The sequence below is a fragment of the Apteryx rowi genome, unplaced genomic scaffold, assembly GCF_003343035.1.
Source record: "Apteryx rowi isolate R43461 unplaced genomic scaffold, aptRow1 scaffold_961, whole genome shotgun sequence".
Classification (NCBI taxonomy): Eukaryota; Metazoa; Chordata; class Aves; order Apterygiformes; family Apterygidae; genus Apteryx; species Apteryx rowi.
In genome coordinates this window covers 46,048-56,392 of record NW_020451273.1, presented here as the reverse complement: position 1 = coordinate 56,392, position 10,345 = coordinate 46,048, and the positions used below count along the sequence as shown (strand labels likewise).

At 46.4% G+C, this 10,345-nt stretch overlaps 1 protein-coding gene across 2 annotated transcripts in view; it reads left to right on the top strand.

The window, feature by feature from the left end:
* The window catches only part of TMEM39A (transmembrane protein 39A), a 25,124-nt gene extending 14,845 nt beyond the window's left edge, over window positions 1-10,279 (top strand). The window contains exons 2-9 of one of the 2 annotated variants that reach the window (XM_026054718.1): window positions 999-1,192; window positions 2,255-2,477; window positions 3,925-4,008; window positions 5,474-5,616; window positions 6,132-6,480; window positions 7,328-7,515; window positions 8,060-8,180; window positions 9,784-10,279. In XM_026054718.1, the coding sequence (XP_025910503.1) occupies window positions 1,080-1,192; window positions 2,255-2,477; window positions 3,925-4,008; window positions 5,474-5,616; window positions 6,132-6,480; window positions 7,328-7,515; window positions 8,060-8,180; window positions 9,784-10,017 (1,455 nt within the window). In that variant the 5' untranslated portion in view covers window positions 999-1,079 and the 3' untranslated portion in view covers window positions 10,018-10,279. Of the gene's footprint in view, window positions 1-190; window positions 1,193-2,254; window positions 2,478-3,924; window positions 4,009-5,473; window positions 5,617-6,131; window positions 6,481-7,327; window positions 7,516-8,059; window positions 8,181-9,783 lie in introns of those variants that run through there. The other variant, XM_026054720.1, reaches the window with a different exon arrangement.
* The last annotated feature ends 66 nt before the right edge of the window (window positions 10,280-10,345 follow it).

Sequence of the window (10,345 nt, the reverse complement as noted above, 5' to 3'; positions counted from 1 at the left end):
GCCCACATGGAAGAGCAGCAGTGGGTAATAGTCCGAAGCATGGACGAGCCTAGGCAGTCTTTGCATGACATCTCTCACACGAGCCCCCGGCAGGCCACAAACCTCTCTAGACATGAGGTCAGGTCGGCAGATAGGTGCCTCCGTCCCCTGCAGCAGGGAGTCCCCCACAACAATCACCCGCCGCTTCTTCCGGGCGTTCCGGCAGGGCACAGGGTCTGTTGTCCCAGGTACTTCCCTGGAAGGAACTGATTGAATTAAATGTAACATTTAAAATAATCAAAGACTTTTTTTTTTTTTTTTTTTTTTAAGAATAGGCTTTTAAGGCTGGGATATGTGATTGCCTATCCATACGTTCAAACTACATTCAAACATATATTTTCTGTTGCACTACTCTGTTAGCTAGGATCATTTTAAATGGATCTCCTACCAGCATGTCAGTCAGGTTTTCTTAGCAATAAGAGAGCTGAATCATGCAATTAACTGGTTTGCCAAATCTTCATGTAGACCAATTAGGGCTGTCCATTTGGAGCCCCAACAGAGGGGGTTCAAATTATCTGTCAGCATCAGATGCTATCAAATGGTGTGTTGGATGGTTAAAAAGACCCGAAAAGCTCTAGCAGTTTCTCACACTGTAACAGGGAGAAAATTCTTCCATATTTGCTCTTAAACTAAGCCACGCAGTTGTTCTGTCTTTGGCCCTAGAAATGCTCAGTAAAGCTTTCCAGCCAACAGGAAGTGCTACCAGTCATTGATGGCTAATTTAAGCTGTCACTTCTTAAAGATATAGTGTCAACAGAGTCCCTTCTGTGTAAGCAGACAGGCACTGATCTGGTGCCATCATAATGGGATGGTGTTTAGGGTGCTGATGGGTGTCCCAGTTTTACTGCAAGGCTCTGCATGTATGAAAATGGCTTCCTGTTGCCTGAATTCATTTGGCTTGGTTGTAGACCAGCTCACCAGAAGTTTGCAGCTTAACTGATGATTCTGCCTCTTTGCAGACCTGGGAAGGCTTCAGGATTGTTGTCTGGGTCTCAGGACACAGCCTGCTGGAGGCACTGGAAGTGGATTGGTTCCTGGTCATGCCCGGTGGAAGAAGGGGACCCAGTCGGCAGCAGCTAAGCCGTTCAGCTTTGCCTTCTCTCCAGACCCTGGTTGGTGGGAGCTGTGGCAACGGTTCTGGCTTGAGAAACAGGTGAGGGCAAATCCCAGCTTCTCTTCCTGGCTCTGCTGGTGATGCATGCTTCCCTCTGTGGCCCCCCTCTCAACTTATGTTAAAATCTGCCTCAAGGGGAAGCTTGTGCAAGTGTTCTCAGCCACCCTTCGCTGCTCTCTGTGGTCGCAATGGCTGGGGGTGGAAATCGTACAGTGCTCATTTTGTCTTTCTCTGCAGCAATTCCCAGGGTAGTGAATTCTAGCCGATTATGAGTCCCCTTCTCTCTTACTCTGTTGCCTGCAATGCCCTGGGAAATTACTGTGATGTGCCAGAGCCCAGTTATGAGTCCCCCTCCTACATGGTAGAAAGGCAGGGCAGGAGGATGTCTATATTCTGTTTTAGCCCTGTCAGCTCCACATGAAACAGATTCTCACAATTGGTAAAGCTCATCTCCATTTTCTGGGGAAGCTGGGGGTTGAAAAAGGAACACACAGTGACATTTAGATCTCCTCATTTGTCATAAAGATTAAGAGAGAGCCCAGTGTTATTTCCTTCTATGCAGAAGTGAGTAAACTGGAGAAACTATTTGCTGCATGTTGAGGTCCTGACTTAGTTGGTATAGGTTCATTCTTACAGAGTAGAGAGGGCCAAGTCATTTAGCTTTGGCCTTTAAAAACTTCTTGGGCTGTGACAGGTAGATGGATGGCACAGTCTTAGATTCTTGAGGAAAAAGTGACTGTGTTGGAAACTTGGAATCAGCACCCCAAGTTCCTGGGGAACGTTGTTTATCCTGGTTTCAGTCAAATACAGCAGGGTTTACATGTGTTGAACTTTCTCCCTCAGCATAGTCTGCTGGAGCTTTTGGTTGTCACAGGCTCCTGTGAAGGCTGGGCAAGAAGGAAATGTCAGTACACAGACGGGTCAGCCTCTGGGAAGTAGCTGAATTCCTCTAGGTACCTCCTTATCTAAGAGAGCACTGGTACCATCTCTACTCCAGCAATGCACAGTCCCAAACTTGCAAGCACAAGTACTGTCTTTCCAGGAAGATGGTGGAGTCAATGTAGGATGTTTCCCAAAGTGAGTGATATCTGTCTGTTTCAGGAATGGTAGTGCCATCAGCCTCTCTGCACCTCCAATCACAGCCCTGATTACTCCAGAGCCTGTACGTCACTGCCGGATACCTGAACTGCCTCTGGATGGGAGCCTTCTCTTTGAATTCCTGTTCTTCATCTACCTACTGGTAGCCCTCTTCATTCAGTACATCAACATCTACAAGACTGTCTGGTGGTACCCATACAATCATCCTGCTTCCTGCACCTCACTGGTGAGTTTCCCAGCTTATGCAGTCACCTGTGTTTTGTGATTACACAGCTTCTGTTCTTGCTGCTTCAGTCCAGGACTGGCCAAGCATTTGACTTAAGTGGGTAAAGGGGACTTCACATGCCCCCCCATCACCAGGGCCATGTCACCCCCTATTTTAAAGGGGAGAAAATACATGGAAAATGAAAGAGAGAAAGAGGTGTTAGCAGGGCTACTTCAGTGCAAATCTTTTTTACGATACTTGCGAGGCCTAGTTAGCCTCAAGGTTTTGAAATGGAGTTGAGACTCTAGAAGGCTGCTGTCTCCTGGTGCTGATGCCTCTTCCCAGTGGAAACACCAGAGACTGAGAAAATGCAGATGACAGAAGTTTTCATTAGGATCTCACAGCAGATCAGCAGCAGAGGAGTTGGGGAGGAGGTCAGATCCTCAGCTCATGTAAACCTTGCAATCTCCTCAGGTTCAGTCTTAATCTTTCCTGACCCAGAAAGCTGGGCTTCCTGGCAGTGACCTGTTCCTGAGTCTTCTAATGCCATCAGACTTCATCTGGATGCAGCTAGCATCTGAGGTGGTTCCCCCAACTTAGATGGTTGCCTTCTTGCTTTGAAGCATGAAGTGGTTCCTTAGTTTCCATACTGACAGGTGGTGCTGGTATTCCAGTTATCCAGCGATCTCTTTCAAATTCAGCTACGTGATGCTGGACACAGCTTTCTTTGAAGAAAAAAAAACATTTTGTATTAGGCTCCCTGTGTGAAAAGATTTAATGGTCTTACATTTGTTCCCATCAGAAGTCAAGCATTCTCATTTACTCAGAAAAAATTCTTCAAGTCCCAGACAGCAATATTCAGAGTCTGCTAACCATTATAACCAGAACCCATATGATGGCTTCACTAACAAATTGTAAGGAGGCCAAGAGTTGTATCTAACTTGATGCAGCCAGAGCCAACATTAACTTGTAATACAGAGCTGTGACCCATGAAGATGACAGTTCTCAGATCAACTTGATGATGACATCTCAGAGCACTGGTGGACACTACAGCCTGCTTCTGAGATGAAGGGGTGAAGTGAGTAGATGTGCAGGTCTCTGGACTGTACTTCAGCTCCCCTTACTCTTAGTGGCTTTTCCCAGAAGAACTTGCGAGCAGTTGTCCACAGTAGGATCCTGGTCCTAGATCTCCCTTTGACCCCAAAAATATCTGCCTGAAGGTTTTGGGTTGTTTTTTTTTTTTGTCTCCCCTCAGTAGAAATTTCTCTGTGGGAAGGAACCTCCATATGGGGAAGATCTCACTTCTGTAGACATTCCTGTGTTACTGATTTTTCTCCCTTCTCCCTTCTCCCTTGTTCTTAATAGACAGATTTGGGGCATGTTTACGTGAGGTCCCAATGCACTCTCAACAGCCAGCTTTTCCAGTCCCACTCCTCTTGGTAAAGACCTTTTCTCTTTCCTCCTTCAGAATTTTCACCTCATTGACTACCACCTGGCGGCATTCATTACAGTGATGCTGGCACGGAGACTGGTGTGGGCCCTCATCTCCGAGGTAATATTTCCACTGTTCACTCTTCTGCATCTAATACTGGTCATAGAGCATAACTGTTCGTGTCTTGAGAGAGTTCTGTGAGTTGGATAGCTAGAGAGTTCCTTCCCCCAGGAAGAGTCTGGGTGTGAAGGACTAAGATTTTTGGGAGTGCCCTTCTGCCTTGGATCTCTTCTACCTCAGCCCACTTATGTCCTGTAGTATTTGGGAGCTCTGTTGTCTTTGCACCTAGAAAGAGATGGAATGGTTCCACTTGCTTCTGCAGGCGTGATACTGTAGCTCACTATCTCCTGCCAGAAAAGTGGCTGAGATGATTGTTAGTCAGGTAGCAGAGTGGGGAATGGGGAGGCTTGGTATTTTGGAAGAGTGAATAGGACATTACAGAGGACGTGGCAGAAGAAGGAGAATGTCTGAGTACACCAAAGTGAAACAGGAATAGCTGGTAGAACTGTTCTTCCTATACTAGGGCTTCTTCTTAAGCTTACTCAGGTTGCTGAGGCTTTGGAGTTGTGACTTTGGATTTTGAGAGCACGTGCATCTGTGTATCTGAGAGCAGAACCAGGCCAAATATAAGTCTGAAAGAGGTCATTCTGGGTAAAGTGGAAGTTGTGCCCACTGAAATAGTTATATGACTCTGGACTAAGCAATAGGTTTAAAATGACTGTGTGCACACACACCCCCACACCTAACAGTTATGTCCTGTTGAATAGGTGAATGGGCTAAATGGGATCCCAGAAGTTCTCTTCCACCTCTAATTCCTGCCATTTTTACTTACTTTCCCGTCCTCAGTAAAACCTCCCATAGACTGAAATTTCTGCCTTGAAAGCTTTCATGCAGATTTTTGAGCATCCCATCTATTGGCTCTAATCCCTAAAAGTGTTTTTATAGTTCAGTTTGCCTTACCCCCTCTGGAAACTGGAACAAGCTTCCTTGCTGTTCTTTTGAAGGTGACTCCTCCTCGCTAGACTGCAGCCTGTACATCCAATAGAGATGGGTGGTAGAAATCTAGTTTTGGAACTGTCCAAGGTGCACCATCTTTTCTTCCTTCAGCTGAGAACTTGGACATTCCAGTTCTTTGGGAAAATGAATGCTGAGACCTGATCCCTCCAAAGGAAATAACAAGAGGAAATGTATTTCAGGCTATCCTGGAGTATCATCGGAACAATAAAGGACTTGAGCAAAAATGTTTCCTACTTTGCAGCGTGGATTTGAAACAGCCCTATTTCAGTCATGCCCTAGAACTTGGGGTTATTCACGAATCTTTTGGATTTTCCCAAACAGTGAATGAAATCAGAGGACTTCACCTTTGTGAGAGTCAGCCCTCTACTTCTCAGAGGAAGAGGGCAGCCATGCCTGTTACAGCGCCTTCTGGCGCCCTCCCCCTGCTCCTCTTCCACAGGCACACCCTGTGCTGTGTGTTTTAGCACTAGCCTGACGGAGTGGCTGAATGTTTCTTCTGGATTTGCAGGCCTCTCAGGTGGGTGCAACATCAGTGATTCACTACATGGTGCGCCTGGTGCTGCTCACCCTCTGTGGATGGGTGCTCTGCTGGACTTTGGTCAATCTCTTCCGCAGCCATTCTGTTCTCAACCTTCTCTTCTTGGGCTACCCGTGAGTAACAACACCTTGTACCTTCAGCATATGGGGAGCATAGCCACCTGGGGTGGCATGAGCCACATAGAGAACACTGGGAGAAGCAGGGCTGTTGCCTGTAATCTGCCCCCAGAAGATATGCAAAAAAAGACCTTTCCTGACCTAATAAGTAGAGAGGAATTAGGAATAACAGAGGTAGGGGGTGGAGCCTTTATCTGAAGAGCACTGAGCTTATGAAGCAAATTGCATGCAGTATGCAAGTTGCATGGGGGATCATTACTGTGACTGAAGTCTGAGCCATTGAGATCACTGGTTCCCATAAACAAGGGATTTAAAGAAGCATTTCTGCACAGTTGTCGAGGCTGTAGCCCCTAGTTTCTCAGGGAGAATAAGAGTTGGCCACTAGCCTCTCAAATGAGGGTTTTCTGTGTTACCCCTCTGATATGGGCCAGCATCTCGTCAGAAGATGCACTCTTCATGTTGGGATAGCTGTCATTTCAGCCCATGTTCCTTTCTTCCTTCTCTCCCTGTAGGTTTGGTGTGTACGTTCCTCTGTGCTGCTTCCACCAGGACAGCAGAGCACAGCCCCTACCTGCGGACTGTGGTTACTTGGTACAAGATCAGATGGTGGATGATGGGGCTTCAGATGTCAGCAGCCTGGTCAAACCCAAAGATTTCCTCTCGCTTCTGTGGGAATCCCTGAGAGAACAGTTCAATAATCCTACGTCTATCCCCACCCACAGCTGTCCCCTCTCTCCAGATCTCATTCGTAATGAGGTGGAGTGCCTAAAAGCAGACTTCAACCGCAGGATCAAGGAAGTTCTCTTCAACTCTCTCTTCAGTGCCTACTATGTGGCATTCCTACCACTGTGTTTTGTGAAGGTAGCTCTCGTCTGGCGCTCTCTGTGCCCCTGCCCGTCTCCTTCTGAATGTTGTGTGAATTGCTGCCAGGCCAGATTCCTGGTTAATTCCCCTTTTCTCTGTCTCCCCTTTGGCAGCCCGGATAGCGGAGCATGGCTGCATCCGGAGTGCACTAGTACTGCTCCTGGTTGGCGGATAGGTATTGCCATAAATGTGATGCACCTCTAGTCCTATCATCCCACTTACTAACTCCCCTTCTCCCACCCCCTGTCCTAGGTAGATGGATAGCTGTGTTCTTAGACAAGGGCACCTGTTACTGTCTCAGATCCAATGTCCTGGTTTTCAAGTGCTTGGATCAGAGGCTTTGGTGTTCGCTTGTTAGAAAACAGAGCCAACTAGGATGTTTGGGAACCTAAATCTGAGAACCACTTGTCAGTGTGGGGGTTGTATTTTTAATCTGTGTTTCTCTAATTTGAACCAGCTCAACATTCATTAACAAGGATATTTGGGACTTACACAGCCAACTCAGTTGATGTAATGAAATGGGCAGGGCTCCACAATCCATGTAGCTGTCCTGGTGCAATTGGTACTCCTGGGGCAGTTCTGCAGCAAGTGAACCCTCCTGTTTGCTGCTGGGGGAGGAGATGTACCAGCTGCAGCATCACCCCCCTTCCCTTTCTCCTTCAGGTCAAGGAGAAGGGAGTCTTGGGTGTTTCCTAAACTGTAACCCTCTGAAATCACCGGCCCAAAAGCGCATGCCTGTAATGTGTGATGTGGGTCTGCTGGATGCACACAGAGTATGTCCTCTTGTCATTCCCTTCTCTGTTCTGTGACAGTGGTGCTAAATTCTTGTCTGGTCTCTTTGCAGAGCACCCAGTATTACGACATGCGCTGGTCCTGTGAGCACCTCATCATGGTGTGGATCAATGCCTTTGTCATGCTCACCACTCAGCTGCTGCCCCCCAAGTACTGCGACCTGCTCCACAGATCAGCTGCCCATCTGGGCAAGTGGCAGAAATTAGAACATGGTTCCTACAGCAATGCTCCACAGCACATGTGAGTGTGGGGATGGTGAGGGGTTGGCATGCCTGGCAAGGGGCTGATAAAATGATATAGTAGATAGGCAAGTATCCAGCAATGCTACCTACCAGGGAAACTTTTCCATTCCCCACAGTGCTGGTGTCACAGGTACAACTCTGCTGATCTTTCTCTTCCCTCGAAACAAACATTTGCTCTAGAGCTGTCTAAGCCCCTCCAGTCAGTGCTTGTTCCCTCCCAGCAATAAATGCTCAGATTCCTCTTGGCTGCTGGAGCAGTAGCTTGTGTAGGTGGAAGGGGTGGCCTGCTCCAGTGCAATGGGCTAGGTTCTTGTACTGGGAGCCATTTGTTCACATTGCTGAGTCTCAGAGATCTTCTGATGAGTTCATGATCTCCTCACCTTGCTGTGGTTTTCCAGTGGGAGCTGGAATGTTTCCTTGTGGCAGAGGCTTTGTTATTTTTCAAGATGCAGTCCTATTCCTGTGAGTCCTTCAGTGAGTTGGGAACATCCTCCCACTTGCTTTCCTTCAGGTGCTAACAGTACAGTGTTCTTTCCCCACAGCTGGTCAGAAAACACAATATGGCCACAAGGAGTACTGGTGCGACGTAGCCGATGCCTGTATAAAGCAGTTGGGCCTTACAATGTAGCAGTGCCTTCAGACGTCTCCCATGCCCGCTTTTATGCAAGTATCTCTTCTGTTGATGTGTCATAATTGTGGGAGGGAGGAGAGACTCAAACCTAGCTGCAGCAGAGCAGATTATGTTTAAACTGAAGAATTAGACTAGATATTTTCTTCAGTAAAAGACGTGTTAGCAGAATAATCGTACCTTCCTGCTCTTTTCTCCTCACCACCTTTTAGGATCTGACTTCAGGGTCACTCTTGGGGACCCTGTGTTTATACAGTAGAGGTGCCCAAATTACTTCCAAATGAACTGAGTAGCAGATAAAAAAAAAAAAAAAAAAATTCCACTACCGCCATAACTACAATAGTCTTAAAATCTTGTCCTCTGCAGGGATCACCCCAGCATCCTTTATTGTGGGTTGTGCCTCTTGGTAGTAGACTTGCTGCTCCACCTTGGTTACCTTCCTGTGTTTGTAATAATATACTTTCTCAGTATACTCCTGAAACAACTGCAGGTCAGCAAAGAGTAAAAATCAAACAGTCAGTAGCTTACAGCTTATGTCTAAAAGACCACACTTTTCTCCCTGCTACCTATGCAGTCTCCCCATGATCAAGTAGTTAGTTTTTAGAAAGTATATATTCTATGCCATCCAGGTTTGCAGATGCTTTCATTCCAGCTGTGGTGCGGGGCCTGCAGCTGCTGCACTGGTCATCAGTGGTGGTGGTCAAGTAACTGCTACTCAATTATGTGGTTCTTGAGGACTGAGGTGGCTCGGGAGCCTGGAGCTGAGCACACAGTTCCAGAGGAGGAGAGGAACTGATTTAAATCATTGCTGTCAAATGTGGCTCCCACCACTTATGTCATATGAGCTCTGTTATTCATTAGGGTCAATTCAGCTCACTTACCTGGCAGAAGACTAATCCAAAAAGAAGTGGTTAGGTTTTGGCTGGGTTAGTGAGCTGAATCAGCTCTTGGGGTACTAGAGCTTATGCAAGAGGGGAAGAGTGTAAAACTGAGGCTTTCACCCTTCTAGTAGCAGTGGCTTGTTAAGAGTGGTTTTTAGTTCAAGAAGCTGGGGAGTCCCTTTCCTATCATGAATTGGCCACATCACACCTGTTATGCTCAGCTGAACCTTGTTCCCCATGCGCCCATCTCCCACACATGCTTTGGCTGGGCTGGATGGAGCAGAGTTCAGTGCTGGGCAACATCCTTTTTACTGCTAAACAAAGTATTTGTTCTTGGCAGAGGGACTTCTCCATTGCAGCATTACAGTGATGTCTGAGCAAGACAAAAGTCATTGCTGCCTTGTGAGTGCTTTCTCACCATGGTGATGCCGCTCTTCCATCAGACAGTAGTGTATTCTTAAGAGGATCCTAGTTAATAGAACCTCTTCCAGGGGAACTGGAAAATATGTGAGCTGACCATTAGGTTATTTCATCAGTCCTCCCCTTCTCAAGGAAAATTACAATTTGGCATGCCTTGTTTCCTAAACTTCTGTCATCTAAGTAGCAGCTAGTGGTGGGTAGGATATAAGAGCCTTGCTAGCTCAGTGAAGTCAGAAGGCATTATATACACACCCCTTCCTACTTTAATGCTGCAGCAAACCATAGAAATGCTGTTGATGTTCTTCTTTTTCCATCCTTTTTAACTGTTCCCCTGCAGTTCCTTTTTCACCGTCCATTACGGCTGCTCAACCTGCTGATCCTCATTGAAGGCAGTGTGGTCTGCTACCAGCTCTACTCACTGCTGCGTTCAGAGAAGTGGAACCATACCCTCTCCATGGCCCTCATCCTTTTCTGCAATTATTATGTCTTATTTAAGCTCCTCCGGGACCGGATAGTATTAGGCAGGGCATATTCCTACCCACTTAACAACTATGGACTCAAGGCACACTAGGCCTGCCAAATGCGTACCCCTTACCTCTCCCTTCCCGAAGGACAGGGAGAGAACCTCAGAAAAAATATTTTCGTACAGTTCTATTTTTTTCTTGCGGCATTTATAAATATTTAAAATATTTTATATTTTGTATACTATTGTTTTTGTGGGGTGGGAAGGGAACCAGTGGCAATTAAATGTCGCTTTATAAACAAGGTGTTTTTATATATATATATATATATATATATATATATATATATATATAAAAATCAGTGTGTATATACCGTATATATATACCCATACATATATCTATGTGAAGCAACAGGATTGTGTGTGTGGTCACTGTGTC